General features: G+C 49.2%; 1 protein-coding gene across 7 annotated transcripts in view; it reads right to left on the reverse strand.

Moving 5' to 3' along the window:
- The window catches only part of CSMD2 (CUB and Sushi multiple domains 2), a 602,428-nt gene that overhangs the window by 293,759 nt on the left and 291,366 nt on the right, over window positions 1-17,303 (reverse strand). For 6 of the 7 annotated variants that reach the window (XM_086716389.1, XM_086716388.1, XM_086716391.1 and 3 more), the window contains exons 7-9: window positions 10,776-10,853; window positions 5,681-5,768; window positions 4,854-4,978 (exon numbers count right to left, since the gene is read on the reverse strand). In XM_086716389.1, the coding sequence (XP_086572515.1) occupies window positions 4,854-4,978; window positions 5,681-5,768; window positions 10,776-10,853 (291 nt within the window). The remainder of the gene's footprint in view (window positions 1-4,853; window positions 4,979-5,680; window positions 5,769-10,775; window positions 10,854-17,303) is intronic. The other variant, XM_086716392.1, reaches the window with a different exon arrangement.

The raw sequence follows: 17,303 nt of genomic DNA on the forward strand, positions 1-17,303 counted from the left end.
AGGATGTCCAGGTGCCATTTTCAAGTAGGATAGAGACTTTGGCGTCAGGATTTGAATCACAGCTCAACCCATTAGCTTTATTACCTTGGGCAAGAAGGTTGACCATTCTAAGCTTGAGCTAAACATAAAATATGGATATTTCCACTTTCTTCACAAATAAATTATGAAAAATGCATACTGCAATGCTTTATACAAGTATAAATGGTGTAATAAATGGGAGCTTTATCATTAATATATATATATACACACATATGTACGAATATATATATATACACACATATGTACGAATATATATACACATACATATATATATATATATGTATATATACATATATTCTGGCACAGTCAGTACATCACCTAGGGGTAATAACTACAAAGGAGAGGAGAGGAAGGTAGGGGTAGGAGTGGTAGAGGAGAGAGAGGGGAGGGGACAGGAGAAGAGGGGATGAAAACAGAATTCTGAACAACATTAGTGTTTAAGGAGTGGGCCTGAGAAGCTGGTCCAGTGAAGGCCACCAAGAAGGAAGACAGCCACCTGTTAATTTTCATGGCATTTAATTCCGCCGATTTGTGTCATATTTCCCACATTTCACTCCCATCTTCCACTCCCATCTTCTGAGAATGAGGGAGATGATTCAGAGCATTTTGGTCATTTTCCCTGTGCCATATGGTATGTTAACAGCAAGGCTGCAACTTGTACTTAGGTCTCTGAGTCTTGAGTCAGGTGTTCTATCCACCAAAAAGGCTTTTTTTCTAAACAGATATGCAAGTATGTGTAAATATATATGTATGTACATACATATATATTTGTACAGCAAATAATTGACTTTCCCACACAGGAAAAAAAATAATGTATGGTTTTCTGTCAAGTGTCTACTCTATGGCTCACTAACTGTGTCTCATCTGGGGCTGGTACTCAGTTCCTATTCTCTGTCAACACCGATTTGTAGTCACAAGAAACCAGGCCTCCAGGTCTCCTGGTTGTCAATTTGGTCCTCTTCACTCTATTAGTGGCTTACAAACAGTGTTCCCTAGAGCCTCAGGGTCCCTCTGAGGTAGCCTAGAGGCTGCTCAGAGGGAAGGGGAAGCCCCAAATCCCCTTCCCCTACTTCAATGGAAGAAGCTCCATTTGTATCTGTTTTATTTATTAGGCTTCTGCAAAAGCTTATTTTTAAATATTGGGCTCTGTATGTAAAATAAGTCCTACGAGCTCTATATTTTATGACCCCGCCTCTATCTGGGGCTGAAGGGAATGAGTAGGTTTCACGTTGACCTCAGTGTACTTTGGATGATCAAACTTGTCTAGGAGTCAAATTAGAAACTTCTTTTTTTTTTTTTGGGAACTTATTTCTTTGGTGGGACTGAAAGAAAAGAAAAACCTGTGAATACCTAATTTCAAATTTCAAAATGAGGGCACAGTCCTATATTGCTCATTCATTTCAATCACCGGTTCATTCAGGTCATCCTTCAACATTTGTTGAGAACCTATTATTTGCCAGGCCCCATGTTTTAGTAGAATTAATTGTGTGGAAAATGAATATTTAAAATCAAATCATATTTTAAATGCATTAGAGGAAAAATAATACCACTGTTATTAGTGGTGAATCCTCTTTAGAATATGATCTTTTTGATAACCTGCTTATTAGTGGAGCTATCCTGGAATTCAAAGAGTTTTGTCCCTTTTTATTCTTAAAGTGGGGTTCACTTAAACTTCAACAAAATATTACAATTATGATAGTAATTCTAACTAATTAAAAACAAGAAATTTTTTTAAAAGGAAAAACTTTCAAAACGGCCAAAATAAGAGGAACCCTTGAATCTCATATCTGTCTCAGCCCTTGGCCTTCAGGAAAGCCGGAGGGGAGGCCATCCAAGTCCAAACCCAGGAGGGTCTGCCTATCTCTTCCTGCTTTCCAATGACCCTGGAGAGAGAAAACAGGAGGGGGTAGTGGCATTCTAACCTGGGCTGAGAATCCCCTCTCCACCACAGTGGGTGCTGGTCACCTTCCATAAAATGGCTTGTTTAAATTTCGCCATCACTAGGGAGAGGAGGTTTTGTTTTCTTAATTCACAAGTGAGGGCCCTGTGGCTAAAAATGATGCAGGAACCTGCCCAGGGCCAGCAAGCTAATGCAGCAGAGTTGTGATCTACATCAAAGTCTGTGTGCCTCCCGAGCTGTGTGATTGCAGGAAGATTGGCCAAGACCATGAGGGAAGAGGCTTCTAAAAATCTGTGAACCGTAGAGGCTGAGGGTGTGCTCCCAGGCCGGGGGAAGCTGTGTGCAGACAGAACTCAGCCGCTGAAACTAAACTGAAACTAAACACTAGTGTGCACAAGCCTCGCAGGCACACCAGGATCATCTCCCAGGGAGTGCTTTCAAAGCCACCACCTCCTCTAGTCCTCACGGTAATGCCATGGAGTCATGGTCTATAATCCTTGCCTTTTAGCAGAAAGAGAGCGGGGTGGGGGGGGGGGGGCGGGGGGGCGGGGGATTCAGAGAGGAGAAGAAACTAGTTCAAGGACACCCAGCTAAAAAGTGGTGATGGTTGGATTTGAATGCAGTTCTGACTGGCTTTGTTTTCCATGATTTTCCTCCGCTTCCCAGGGGCAGAGTAGGAAATGAGAACGGATGTGTAAAGCTTAGGCAAAAGCTCAGTTAACAGTATGGTGGAGAATTTAGAGTCCAGTGTGTCAAAATCACTGGAGATGACCTGAGTGGGCCACACAACATGTCTGGAGAAAAAGATAAGTGGACCACTCGACTGTGAACTTCCTTCTGAAACACCAGCCCTTCCCTACCCCGGGCAAAGTCATGTAAACTACCACTGTTACTAAGAGAATAGTCGTTCACCAATGAAAAGGTCTTGGGAGAGATCAGATTCCACTACTGCCTAAAGGCATTGTTATTCTGGCTCCTCAAAAGGAGTTTTGAAAGAACAGATTGGCCAAGGTTCCCTTGGTCCTCAGACTTGATAACTCTATGCCTCTCTATACAGCTGGTTTCTTGGCTCCCTAGAAATGGAGTGTTTGCTATCTGATTATTCATTAATTCAATCATCCATTCAGCATATGTTATGGAATACCTACTATGTGCCAAGCCCTGTTCAAGGCAAGTGAACAAAACAAAAGTCCTTGCCCTATAGAGCTGGTGTTCCAGAGTGAGGATGTTCATTTCCTTGTCAAGCTCTTCTCGATTCATTCATGTTTCCATATCCACAACTCCATCTGACCACATTAACACAAGATGGGCAGGGTAGGTACCATCATCTACAGTTACAGGTAAGAAAATAAGCTCAGGGAAAATAGATGATTTGCCAAATTGCCCATGGCTAGCTGGTGGCAAAGCTGAGAGTTATACTTAACGATTCTTCTTTGGTTTGCTTTTAAAAATATTTTAGCTAAGTGGAATCGTTGAGATGATATAGCCAAGATCAGTACATTATTAATTGTGGCTCATGGCTGCCTCAAACTTGAGTGAGAATTAATACATTTAAGGCTTATTTCAAGGGGGTTTTCATGACCCTCTTCCAAGATTACTCATCAACACGTGAAAAAAAGGAAGTGGGTCTCAGCTCTACCCCAAGCCCTTTCTCCTGGATCCCTTTCTGTGCATAAATTTCATCCTGGTATGTAAGCCTGGAGAGAGGCAAAGCATCTCCTTCTCAAACTAGGAAGGATCCAAAATATAACTTTATGGTGGGCGGTGCACCTCCTTTTCCAAAGGGGCACTCAAAAGTGCAACTGTTGGGGCACCTGGGTGGCTCAGTCGGTTAAGCAGATGACTTTGGCTCAGGTCATGATCTCACCGTGTGTGAGTTTGAGCCCCACATCAGGTGAGCATAAGCCTCACTTCGGGTGAGCTCAAGCCCCATTCTGGGCCCTGTGTTCTCTCTCCCTGTCTCCCTCTCTCTCTCTCTCTCTCTCTGTCCCTCACTCACTTGTGCTCTCTTTCTCTCTTAAAACAAATAAATAAATAATAATAAAAAAAGAGCAACTGTTGGCTTTGTTCACAAACTCCGGAGAGGCTGCTTACTCTTGCGCCAGGAACCCATCTCCAGTCATGTGCACAAACAAAAGAGAGATGCACACGGAGAGTAAAAATTAAAAGCCAGCTAATGTTGTCCTGGGGGATGAGGCCAGGGGCTTCTCTACCACACAGGCAGCTGCTGTCCTGTCCCAGTGAAGGAAAACGTTCAGGATACTATTTTAAGATTTGGGGGATGGGGGCTAGGCCAGGCCAGCCTCAGTCCATGTGATAGCTGAGGATGTGGGTGGCAGGGCGTTTGAGAACAAGACGACCATGTGTGTGGGGTTAGAAGATTCCCACGGAGAAGTGTTCTGATATCATGGTCCACATTGCTCCTTCCTCGCTAAGAGCATTCTTCTAGAGTTGATAGGTCTGTTTATTGCTGAGTATGTAGAAAGAAACAAAGGCATTAAGAAGGAGGGTTTGGGGTGTGTATGTGTTATAATGAAGAGATTCGGGGTGGCATCATACAAGGTGACCTCCCTTCCCATCTAGGTATAGCTGTGATGTCTTTGTGCAACGAGTTAGCAACCTGCTACAATGGGTCTTCCCCATTAGACTGTAAGGTCCATGCAGGGCAGGGGCCATGTCTCTCGTCCCCACCTCTGTATCTCCCGATCCTAGTACAGGCCGTGATATGAGAAGATGCTAACTAAATGTAGTAAGTTAATTAGCCAATGAACCCAGAGCCCAAGGCCTGGGGAGCACTGAGTGTGAGGCGGGCCCGTCTGGATGAGAGCCTGGACCTCAGGGACCAGGAGCTGGGCTCCATCCTGCACACGCAGCCCAGCTCCTGGCCAGCCTCCCTTTCCCAGGGTGCCCTCACCTCGGCAAACTGGCCTGTGGTCGCTCCAGGCCGCAAACATGTCGCTCACTTTCATACAGGTGATCCGCTTGGACCCTTGCAGGTCATAGCCCTCGCTGCAGGTGAACTGGACGCTGGATCCTAACCTGGGAGACAAGGCGTGTCTGTGAGCTCAGCCCTGGGCCTGCCGGGCCCACCCAAGTGCTTCCCGTTTCCACAGAGAAGTACCACACCGAACGTTATTTCTCCTCTGGCCTTTAATCTCTACTCCACTGTTTCATCACTTAAAGTCTCCATTGAAAGGAACATCTGCTCCTTATCGTCTTTTTTTTTTGGACCATTTAATGGTTTTAGGATTGAGTTAAAAGGTGACTTTTGAGCAAAACAGTCATGCTCTAAGATAAGTACCAATTAGGACAGCTAAGAGTGGGCGGATGATACCCATACACGTTAATGAAAATGGAGGATTATGGGAAGATGCCTTGATTATTAGAAACTCTGCAAGATGCACCATCTTGGGCCCCTGGATCTCCAGATTATGGGAGACATAAGCTGCCTGCTATCACATCATTACTGATGAGGGCAGTTCTTGTACCCCAGGGATAGGTGTGCTGGCTAACGCTGGCAGGCTGTGGCCCTTCCCTTCTCCTTAAGGCTACAGGCAGTCTTCCCAGGACTGGCCCAGGAAAGAATGCCAGAGGCCACGGTTCTTCCTCAGAAAGTGTCTGTTCCTGAATCCACACTGTCCTCTGCTTTGTACCTCTAAGAAGATCAGCCCCTGTCTCCCCCACCCCCAAACCAGGCCACCCACCCTTCTTGCAGTCAGAAAGTTCCAGAACAGGTCTTACCTGAAATCCGAGCCTAGTCTTTTGCCCCTTTCAGGTATGCCAGGGTCTGGACACATATTATGCCCTTGGGACACACCAACCTGAGTTACTACAAGGCAAAAAACAGCACAAACAGAGATGGGTAATCACAGGAAGGCACAGCTAGGGCAGTGGCTCAGGGTGGGGGGTGGACACAGAGACAGAATGAGGCCCTGCTCCGTGCGGCTGTGTGGGGCTGTGGGGTCTCCTGGGCTCAGGTTTTACGAGCATGTAAGGTGGGGAGGTGCTTTTGACAAATTCCTTTGCGAGCCAAGTCCAAGTGAAATTCATCAAGAGCATTTGGGATCAGAGGCAGGCACCCCAGACCAGCAACCACCCCATTCCCTCATCCCACCCCAGCGACCAGAGGTGGACGGCCCTCAGCCCCCGGTGACCTCCTCACCCTGTGCTTCGGATCCAGGGGTGGTGACTCTAGATGGGATGATCACCCCCAACCTCAGCCCCCAATGGAGAAATGACTCAAAGAAAGTTAAATAAAAGGTGGATGTGTGATCAGGAACGGTAAAGAATGTACGAGAAAGCTGCAGTCTGAGGTTTAAAGCAGGGACTTTAGCTCAAAAGTGGATATTTCTGCCAAGAAAGCTCTTCCCATCAGACGCCTTCTCAAGCTGAGTAAGCAATAACCAGAGCACCCCCTGTCCAATGCCACCGGCCAAGGGCACCAGCGGAGATGGCCCCGGCGGTGGTTCTGGCAGATGGTGTGATGCTCTCACACTTGCCAGCACCCGAGTTCTGTTTACACAACCATGTGCAAAGTCATCTCTGCCAAAGGAGAAGCCTGGTCAGGGGCGGCGGATACACACAGTTTTCTCCTGTCTCCAGTGGACAGGGTAGAAACCCTCCAGCCCCTGTTGGCTTACTGTTCTCGAGATGCTCATACTCATGAGGCTGGAACTCTCTCACACCCCTGGATTCCTGGCTTTCGGGATGACCAGGAGCTGGGGCCAGGCACACAGCTTGGCCAGAGGACTTCCATTCAAGGCCTCGCCAATCCCATGATCCCAACAGCACCCTCAAGACAGAGATGACGGGGGGTCTGCAGCGACATTCTCTGAGTTGGCTCGTGTGCCTCCTACCCACTCAATGCCCCACAATATGAGCAACGGCTCCAGTCCTCACCCACTCACCCACTCACTCATTCCCGCACATGAGTGCACAGCAAGCATTAATTGAGCACCTAGTGTGTACAAGACCCTAATTTAGATACCACAGGAGATGCAACGGTCAGATGTCAGAGATGACCACTGTCCTCAAGGAGCTCCCAGCCAAGTGAAGATGTGAAATAGAAACAAACTGCAGAACCACGATGGGGAAGTGATGAAAGTGGCAGCCACAGGGAGATTGAAAGGGAAGACCCATCTTCTGTTGCTGAAAAGAATGGAAAGCTGCCTAGTAGAGGTGCCATTTAACATGGATCCTCTGAGACAGCAGGATTTGAACACATGGTGACAGAGGAATGGCAGTTCAGACAAACAGAGGAGCATGAAGGGTGAAGCGAGGACATGGAAACAAACGTGAGGGTTGCCCAGTGTGGCCAGAATAGGAGAGAGGGCGTTGAGTGACGTGGAAGGGTGGGGGGTGACGCTTCAGAGGTCAGACTTTTCAGGGGTTAGAGTCTGATCCTAAAAGTGATGGGGAGCCACTGAAGAGTCCTGAGGGGGAAGGGCACAGTAGGATGCTCAGGGGGATGCCAGTTCCTGTGGGACAAGCGGGGGAGTGTTGTGCCTGGCGGTGGGGACTGACGTGAAGGGATGGGAGTGGACGTGGTGAAGAAAGAATAACCAGGGGTCATGGAAGACTAACTCGTTGGGGGGAGGGAGCAAGGGATTTCTTCACCTGGGGACCTGTGAAGCCCCACCTTAGACTCACTGAGTTTGGAGCAAATTTCTACAGTTAGAAGGCTGGTGTAGACCCCGTTCAAACCTCCAGGTACCGCAGGGTGTGGCTGGCCAAGGGGACCTGGGGATCTGGACAGATTGTACACAAGCCAGACTCCCGGTGTCTTCCTGGCCATTTGACATTGAGCTCAGGGCCTCTCGGGCAGCCTCCCCTTCTCCAACATTCCATAGGGCCAGGGTAAAGCCAGCCACTCCCAGCGGGCACTAGCCCTATACCATCCCCTTCCTTGCTAAGCCTCTCCTTCCAAAACTTTCCTGTCCAGGACCCTCCAGGCTGGGATAATAAGATGGAAGTGCGGTCTCCAAACCCAGAGCAAGCTCCTGCTACCTGGAGCCTCGGTGTTCTGCAAACAATAGGAAGGAAGGAGACAACGGGTCCTCTGGGATCCCCAGGGAGGCAGAAAGGCTCTGTTTTAAGAAGATGAGGATGTCAGTCCTGAGCTGCGCGTGTGCTTTATCTAAGCCAGCCTCACCGAGATCCACCCAGTACTGAGGACTTGTCAGCTAAGCATTTGCCTTCCTCAGGCTTGGCCCACTCACCCCTGCCCACAGACCACACCCATCCCAAAGTCCCCGGCGCCCACCACATGGGAACCGTGCCCAGCCGGTAGCACATTAACACGGTACAGCAGTTTCCTGCCCTATCACTCGGTACTCAAACCACCCAGGGAGCAGACAGAGCAAAGGCTTTGGGATGGGGATGCAGCTGGACCAGAGAGGAGAGGCCACAGCAGTACGCACGTACCCAACCACAGCCCTGCACATGCGCAGCCAACACTGCCCCCCCACTCCTTAAACCGCCCCCTGGAAGTAAGGCTCAGGCACTATCCTGGAAGGAACCAGCCCAGGGGTAAGTGCTCACACCCCCCGCCCCTGAGGCCCTGTCTTCCTGGGAGGACTGAGAGCAAGAACTTCCAGGCTCCCCAGGAAACAGGCAAAGGTAAATCTCAATGAACACTTTACTGAGTTATGGCATCAAGAGGGCTTTCCCCTCTCTTCCCTTAATCCCAGCCTCCCCCGCCTATTCAAAACCAGCTGCTTATTGATTCACTGTTGGCTACAGAGGGATGGAAGAGAAGGGAAAGTGGACCTTACCCCCCAAACCCACAACACTCAGAACAGCCATGCCTCCCACCCAAAGGGAAGGAGACATGGACACATGGGCAGTCATGGCTGTGGCCGGGGGTCGGTGGTGCCCACGGACCGCCTCGTGAAGGCAGCAAGCGGGGTCCAGGATAGGTAAGTGGGGCCCACTCTTCGCCTGAAGTTCAGGACATCTGTCCATAGGGAATGTGGGCAGAACACAAAGGGCGGGACACCTGCAGACATTTGGTGGTGCCTCCTTGGCAGCTGAGCTGTGTGCCCATCCCTCCCCGAGGAAATCTTAGAACGGAGACCAGTGTCTTGTAGTAGAGAGAAGTGTATGTTTTTTTTCCAGAGTTTCTGCATTATTTCGTTAGAGTAAGATTTCTTCATCTTTCTGAGAGAGCTTCCGGCACCTCTGAGTAGCTACTGAAAAGCATGCCCCGCCCCCTGCCCCCCGCAAATGCACTCACACTATCACATGTAGTTTTTAGCTAGTTCACAGACCTCTTTAAGTCCTAGGTCAAGATGGCCCATGTGAGATCCGACAGCACCCTTGGGAAGAAGGGAGGGTAAGGTTTTGCATCCCATTTCACAGATTTGGAACCTGAGACGCCAGTGCCTGGGGTACCACAGTCACCTGAAAACACACTGGGATAAAAACCTGCTCTCCAAACTCTGGGCCATTTCCCTGAAGTTTGCTTCTGGCTCCGGGGCAAAGTCTGAAATGAACTCATGCTGACCTCAGTTCGTGTGCTCTCCTGTGGCTACAGAAACAATGAGCCTGTGAGGGCCAGGGCCGTGGCTGGAGCCTGCTCTGCAGACTCCTGGCCTAACCCTTGGCTCTCCGCACCCCCTTCCCCTGCTCCTCTAGCCCACCACAGAAGCAGGGCTCCTGGCTGCCCTCTGCCATCAAGGCCAGAATGGTAGGAGCTGATGGTCCCCAGAGACAGAGAGTGGAGACTTGAAAGACCAGAGAAAATGCCACAGCCAGGCCCAGTTCGGTCGCAGCTTCTCCCCCCACCCCCGCCCCGCCCCTGCTCCCTGCCCACATCTGCACACAGCTCTGGAGCCACCACCGGCTGCTCTCCATCCCTCTCAGGAAGTACTTCCAGCACCTCAAGGCAAGGGAGCATGTAGAGGTGAGGTGAAAGGAGGTTAAGACTAAGGGGAGAAACAGAAGGAGCGGACAGCAGAGAGGATGCAGAAGAAGGAGGGAGGGGAATGGAGGGAGAGAGACGCAGAAAGGCAAAGGAAGGGCAGAGGAGGTAGAGCAGAAGAAGGCCAGTCTTCTGGGGGGTCCCAGACCAGGGAAAACTCTCTACACTCACCTTCGAACAAAACTGGATTCTTTGGAAAATCTCCAGTGCTTTCACGTCCGGCCTTCTGGGGTGGCCCAGAACCTTCCTGAACCCCTTCTTATGCTCTAGTCTAAGAGCCCATTAGCACAGGCTCTAATCCGTTGTTTCCAGGGTGACATTCCAGCCCATTCCCCAGCCATTGGGATTTTATCTTTCAAACACCAATAGCAGAAACATGTTCCCATAGACAAAATCTTCCCATGGCCAAGCACAGAGACCCCAGCACTGCCCCACAGGCTTGAGCACAGGAGCCTACCCTCTAGCCGGCTCTTTGCCCTGCCAGATCCAGGGACCCTGGTGCAGGGTCTTGTCCTGGGAGCTGGACTTGGGCCCCTGCAGCCTCCAAGATCCCAGCTGGGGGTGACTGACTCCCAGGCAAGGAACAGAAAGAGGACTGTCTTAGCAGGTGGAAGTGATCAAAAGGAAAAATAAAGAGAGAAATGTAGCAGTAATGACTCCCTGGACAGCAGTTACAATGGGAAGTGAGGGAGAAAGAGGAGGAAGGAGGGAAGTGGGGAGCGGAGGGGGAGGAGAAGGCAAAGGACAGACCCTGGGGCTGCTCACTGGCCCATAGGTCAGCATATCCATGTGCAGAACCCAGGACAGAAGGAGGCAGGATTGAAGGGAAATCATTCCAGCATCATCTGGCTTCCCCGCGGTCACAGCGCCAGCAGGTCTGACCCCAAGTGAGAGGCTCGGCAGGCAGACACTTACACACAGATGTCTTCTGGCTGTTATCTTTGCTGGGCATCAGCTTCACACCTCGAGACTTCAACTCAATTTGCTTCTTGACTAGAGAGGAGGTAAGAGGAAAAACAGTTTAAGTTGTTATCTGTGACTGGGGATGGGGTCCTTCTAGAATGATCCCCTCTCTCTTGGCTTGGGCGGGTCAGAGCCAGAAGTAACTCTGGGTGAGGACACACCAAATTGTCACCCTCCCTGTATCCACACCCTTTGCAATGTGACTTTATAGTTCTTTCCATTAAAAAGATGGAGTCTATTTCCTCATACGTTGACTTTGGGTTTGGCCATTGGGATTTTGGAGGTCCTGACGTGCCTGAAGGCTTGAAAATTGCCTGCCAGATCAGGCTTGCCCTCTCACATCCCTGCCATCACTGGGAGAAGACAGGGCTGGTCCCAGGAGGATGAGGAACATGGGGAGCAGAGCCAATCAGCTTTGCCGAGCCCAGCCTATACTAGCCGACCTACTGTGGCCAGGGGAAGCTGAGTCCTGGAGGTCACTGGGGGATGGTGCCTGGCTCATCCAGGTGGTAGCCCCATGACTGAATGGGATTTTGATCCCATCTCTGAGTCCAGTCCACAGCTCATCGGGAGTCTGCTACATAGCACAGAAAAAGCACCAGAGCCCAAAGTGCACAGTTCCCAGGCCATTCCTCTGAATCTATCCACTTCCTTTGTGTCTGACTGCCCCCATTCCCCAAGGCATTCTGCCGGCCTCTAAGGGCTTCATCCTATCTTCAGTTATACTGCTTGGTGCATGTGCCCCAGACCCCCATGCCACCTCCCAGCTGGCCCCTGCCAGGTGACCCAGCCCCTCTCAGATGGGTACCAGCAATGGTAGTGGCAACTGCGACCAGGCACTTCCTATGTGTTGGACCCTGGGCTAAATGCCTTTCAAGTTCTCTACTTGTATGAGCATCCTTGACTTGTCTATTTCCCCCACACCCACTAACGATCTATCAGGATCCATCAAACCCTTCCAAGTATATCCCAAGTGCAATTTCCACATCGACCACCCTGCTCCAGGTCTCTGGTACATCTCCCCTGGTTGCCGTGACCTCCCATCTTCCCCGCCCTACATAGTCTATTCTCAACACAAGAGCCAGAGGGATCCTTTTAATACATAAGTCAGACCATATTACATCTCGCTCAAAACTCTACAGCTGCAACTTGCCTCTCGTATAAAAAAAGCCAGAGTCTTTTGAGTGGCCTTCACAGACCAATCTGCCCTCCCAGCACCTCTCCGACCTTATCTTCAACCTCAATCACTCTTCTCCAGCCACACAGGCCTCCCTGGTGTTCCAAAAATATGTCAGGCATGTTCCTGCTTCAGCCTGCTAGTTCCCTAAAATGCTCTTCTCTGAGGGTATCTTCACGACTCTCTTCCTCTTTTTCCTGGAAGTCTTTGTGCAAACACCAGTTCCTCAGAGACCTTCTCTGACCACTGTTCACAATTACATCGCACCCCAGCTCCCCTGCACCATTCGCCACTTTATCTCCCTAACTTTCTAACACACTGGCTCATTTACTTCATGATTTTTTGTCACCCCGCATTGCAGCGTAAGTTCCATGAAGGCAAGGATTTTTGTCTTTTGTTCACTGGTGTATCCTCAATGCCTGGAATAGAGCCTGGTACATGGTGGGCCCTCGATAATCATTTTGTGTGCTCCTTATATGTTCAACAGCCTTGACCCGTGGTTACTATACCTACTTGATGGATAATAAAATTGTGGCTCAGGGTGGCTCAAGTGATTTGCTATAGGTCACACAGCCAGGAGGCAGCTGTGTTCTTGGCTGAACCTTAGCATCTTCTCTCGTGACCTGGCCCCAGGGCAATCCCCTAAGGGGCCCCGTTAGCCTCCAGAATCTCTCCCCTGCCCCAGCTCAGGCCCAGAAAACTCAGGTACTCACACTGCATACAAGGTAACATGCCAGTCCTGAAACTAAAGCCCACAATGATCAGGCATGCAGGAGCCCATCTCTCAGTCCCGGACAGCCCCCAGCTCTGCCTGCATCACGAAGTTCCCCAAGGGTTTGTCCCCTGGCAAGCTGCTAAGCTGAACGCCTGATCAAATTCAGTTACCACCACAGAGTCACTGCTTCCCAACGTGCATTCAAACCCTTTTTATAAATGTGCATTACTCTCCATGTGTATCCAGCAGGAAAATTTCCAATGAACACTAACGTGGACCCATTATCAAACAGAGGGTATTAGTAGGGAAACATGCATTATTCAAGCCTAGCTAATACAGTGCAGCAGGGGGGAAATTCCTCTGATTCAGTCATCCCTAAGAGAACAGGACTGGTCCCAGTACTGTAGGGATAGTTCAAGCTCTTCTCCCAGATGTCCCAGCACTGGGGCTGGGGTGGGGAGAGGGGCCTCCATGACTCAGTGCTTCCTACTCAAGGTGAGGTCTGTGCAGATGGCTCCAGGCACCTGGCCAACAAGGAGGTGAGAGTCTTTCCAATAGCCTCGTTTCACGTTCTAGTGTTCTCTGGAGGAAGGGAGCTGAGGAGGGACCAGTGCACCAGGAATGCCATTCCCAGCACCAAATGCTACTTGAGTTTTCCTTGCAGCTGCTGAAGGGGGAGCATGAGGTGTATGTGGACATGAAGGGGTGGCTAAGAGGGAGCCCTTCTTCCTCTCTTCTCATGGGTGCACTCAGGAAGAGGCTCCAGAAAGAATCCTTCCAATTTCTGTGCCCACCCTTTCTACTTAGTCCTCTCCAAGATGGGCTGGGTAACCAGACTGGTCAGTGCTTTATACACCTGGAGCAACAGTTAGCAGTGGATAATGTCATCATCCTCCCAAGCAGGAAGGAGCTCCTGTCCTCCCTTGTTTCCTTCCTTCTACCTACCACAGGATGGAACTTGTTACAGTGGCAAGAAAAAGTGAACAAAAAGGAAACTGGAAAGCTTCAGGGAGCTTCTTAATTTACACATAAACTTTGTGAGCACTTACTCCTCTGAGCTGGTCTCAAAGCTGTGTCGCCCATGCTGTCTGTGTGCACCACACACAAGCCTAGGGAAGGCAGGGGCCGTTCTCTCTGGACAGGATTCCTCACACCAACAATGGAGTCTCTAGAAAATGTATGTCCAGGTCTAGCTGGCCCAGGCCCAGGTTCTGGGGAGGGGAGCCCATACAGTGGGCCCACACCATCCTAGGAGCTGACGAATGGGTCAGGAAAGTGTCCTTGGTTGGGGCTCAGCCCTGGGCAAGATCCACATCACTGGAGATGTTAGCATCAAGAAATCACCTCCGTATGTTGGGGTCTCAGTTTTTGAGCAAACCCAAGGAAGTGGCCACACCCTGAATGATACATAGCCAATTTGTCTTTTAAACAGTTTGACCAAGTAGATGGTGAGTGATCAGGAAAAAAGGAACACCATGGGAAGCCAGCCACAAAATGGCTCAACAAAGAACTAGCTGGGTAGACCAGGTACGAAGCATCAGAGAACAAGAGCAGTTCTCCCTCTAGATCTCCACAGTACACTACTGACAGACATAATAAATGAAGGATAAAGTAGCAAGGACCTACAGAATTTCTGGCATATATTCATTCACATTGTTCGTTCGTTCATTCATTCATTCATTCATTCATTCATGGAGCGCCCACTAGTCTAGTGCCAATGATATTACACTGGAGCTCCAGTCTCTAAAATGGATTCTGTAACCATTCTGCATCTGTTGACGCACTGCAGATAAAATGGAACCCCGGGGCTGGCTACACTTGAACGCATACCCCCGATGAACACATGCTTGCACATATATCCATGCACACGTACACATTCGTGTCTACAAAGGCATGCCCTCAACAACACATTTGTGTACTCATGTACACACGGCTACAAACACATACAAAATAGAATTCACACTTGAACACACTTTTTCACTGTATGTGAACAAAGTCAGGGCTCCCAGAGAAGAGTGCTGGCTTTAACTGGTTGATGGAAATCTTACTAGGTACATTCATCTCCTCCGAATGATAATGACTACAGGAGACTGCCAGGCTGCTCCATTCATCCTTTATATTCTGGTTAATTACAAGACATTTCCCCGCTGTTGTAAAGGTTAGCGGGACACATGGTACACATTTAGCTAGAAGAATCTGGCAATACAAATGCCTCTCTAGTCTGCAGCATGAGTTATTGGGCTGAGCTAGCAGGAGACAAGGACCTGTTAGTGGAGGAGGGGAGGTGCTCAGCCTGTCTCCAAGGCTCTGGGAATCACGAAGCAAATGGAACCTGCAGCTTCTTCTCGCCCCTGTGAAGCCAGACTTCCCTTCACAAGGGGGGAGCCCCTGCACTAACCCTGATCACTCCCCTCTGCCCACCACTTGGCTGTCCTGATGGCTGGACCATCCTTTCATCTCCCCACACCTGTTCCTTCACCACACCCAGTTCAACCAACCTTAGAAAAAATTTGCAATGTATATCTTTCTTTCAGGATTCTAAACTCACTCTTTTTTGCTTGGATTTTATTCACTCTCTGTAAACCATTCCCCAAAATGTTGTAGGGCATGAGCTCCTCAAAACTGGAATCTGATTTTTCCCTTAGAAAACTTGGTGGGTATGCATCTTGCACTCTGCCCCTCCCTCATCATTGAGGGCCTGCCTCCTGCTTGGCCACCAGCCCTGCACAAATGCTTGCATTACTCACAGTTCTCTGCTAGATGAAGTCAGTATCTAGCACACTGGCTCCTCATCTCACTCAGATCTATGCCAAAGATGTAAGATTTGCTGCAGATGCCCAAGATCTAATGCTTCAAGGTACAGACTATGGAAAACAACAGTGGGAAGAGCAGTGATACGGAACAGAGCTGGGGAAGCCTCGATGTCACAAAAGTTGAGGTGTCTGTTGCAAGGTCAGTTGACCTGAAGGATAAATATAAAACTACTACTGTGCCAGCTTTGACCAGGATGTTGCCAACACACAAAGAGTGAGGTTTGGGAGCACCATTGCTGCTACTGTACTGGCACGTTCCATGGTCATGGAAGGCTTCAAGAAGATTAGCAAAGCTGTTAATCCGGTGGAAATCAGAAAAGGTGTGATGTCGCATGTTGATGCTATTACGGCTGAACTTAGGGAGAGCCGAAAGCTGTGATAATTTCTGAAGATACTGCTCAGTTTGCTACAGTTTCTGCAGATGGAGGCAGACAAATTGGCAGCATCATTTCTAATGTGATCACGAAAGTTCAAAGAGCATTCCCACAATATAGGGCAGGAAAACCCTGAATGATTAATCAGGAATCGGAGGCACAGAATTCGACTAAGATTCCATAATCTCCTTACTTGAATAATACATCCAAAGTTCAGAAGTGGAAATTCCAGGATGCTTAGGATTTCCACCGTCCGGCCCATGGTACCCACTCTTGAAACTTCCACTGCCCAGTGGAAGTCTTTGCTTATGACTGCCGACAATGCTCTCAGTACACTCTTTTAGAACAGGATAAAGCTGACTTTCAGCTTAAAGGAGCCCAAGCTCCAAGTTCTAGCGTCACAGAAGGAACCCACAAAGCTGCTGCTATTGATGGTGTGGTGTTTGGAAAAGAGAGCCGGACTCTGAATTTTTAAGCTATTTTGCTTCAATGACTTACGAAAGGTTGGAGAGGTTATTGTAACTGAAGATGATGCCACATTCTTACGAGGGAAAGGTGACAAGATTCAAAATGAGAAGTGTTCAAGGAATCACTACTGGTGACCATGGAAAAGAAAAGTTCGAGGGACACCTGGCTTTTGCTTCAGATGGCATAGCTGTGCTGAAGGCTGCCGGGAAAAGGGACGTGGAAGGGAAGGAAGAGAAACAGTCACAGGTGCACTGGATGATACAAGACCTGCTGCTGAAAAAGGCACCGCCTGGGTGCTTTGCTTTGGTGCCTTCTAGGCTTGAATTCACTGCTCCCGCTAATGAAGAGCAAAAAATTGCTACAGGAACAATGAAAGAACACTCAAAATTCCAGCAGTGACCACTGCCAAGAATGCAGGTGTTGAAAGATTATGGATAGTTAAGAGAATTATGCACAGTTCCTCAGAAGCTGGTTATGCACTATGCTGGGTAATGTTTTCATCAGTGCAGCCACGGGTTGTAAGATGTACAAAGCAACTAAAGGTTCTAAGAAGTACTTTGTTGGCTGCTGCTGGTGTGGCCTCTTGGTTAATCACAGCAAAACTCATGGCCACTAGAATTCCTGAAGAAGAAAAGGACCCCAGCATGGTAGGTGGCAGGCAGGGGCATGTTCTAATTTCTAGAATAGTGCTTTGCCATTGTTAATGGGCTGCAGGGTGGTCTTCACAAGCAACTTCTGAGAAGCCAGCTGGAGAAAACGACCAGAAGAAAGATGTTTAAAGGAATCCCTATGGCCATCAGTTGTTGGTTTCAGTGGCCTTGGCAATGCCGTTTTCTCTACCCGGCACATCTTTTCCCCTCTTCTCTGTGTGGCTACCTCTCATTGGTAAAGGCCTGAGTCAACAGCCATCTCCTCTCTGTGGTTGTGTCTACA

Source organism: Puma concolor, chromosome C1 (genome assembly GCF_028749965.1).
Source record: "Puma concolor isolate L17-30 chromosome C1, mPumCon1.1.hap2, whole genome shotgun sequence".
In the NCBI taxonomy this organism is placed as follows: domain Eukaryota; kingdom Metazoa; phylum Chordata; class Mammalia; order Carnivora; family Felidae; genus Puma; species Puma concolor.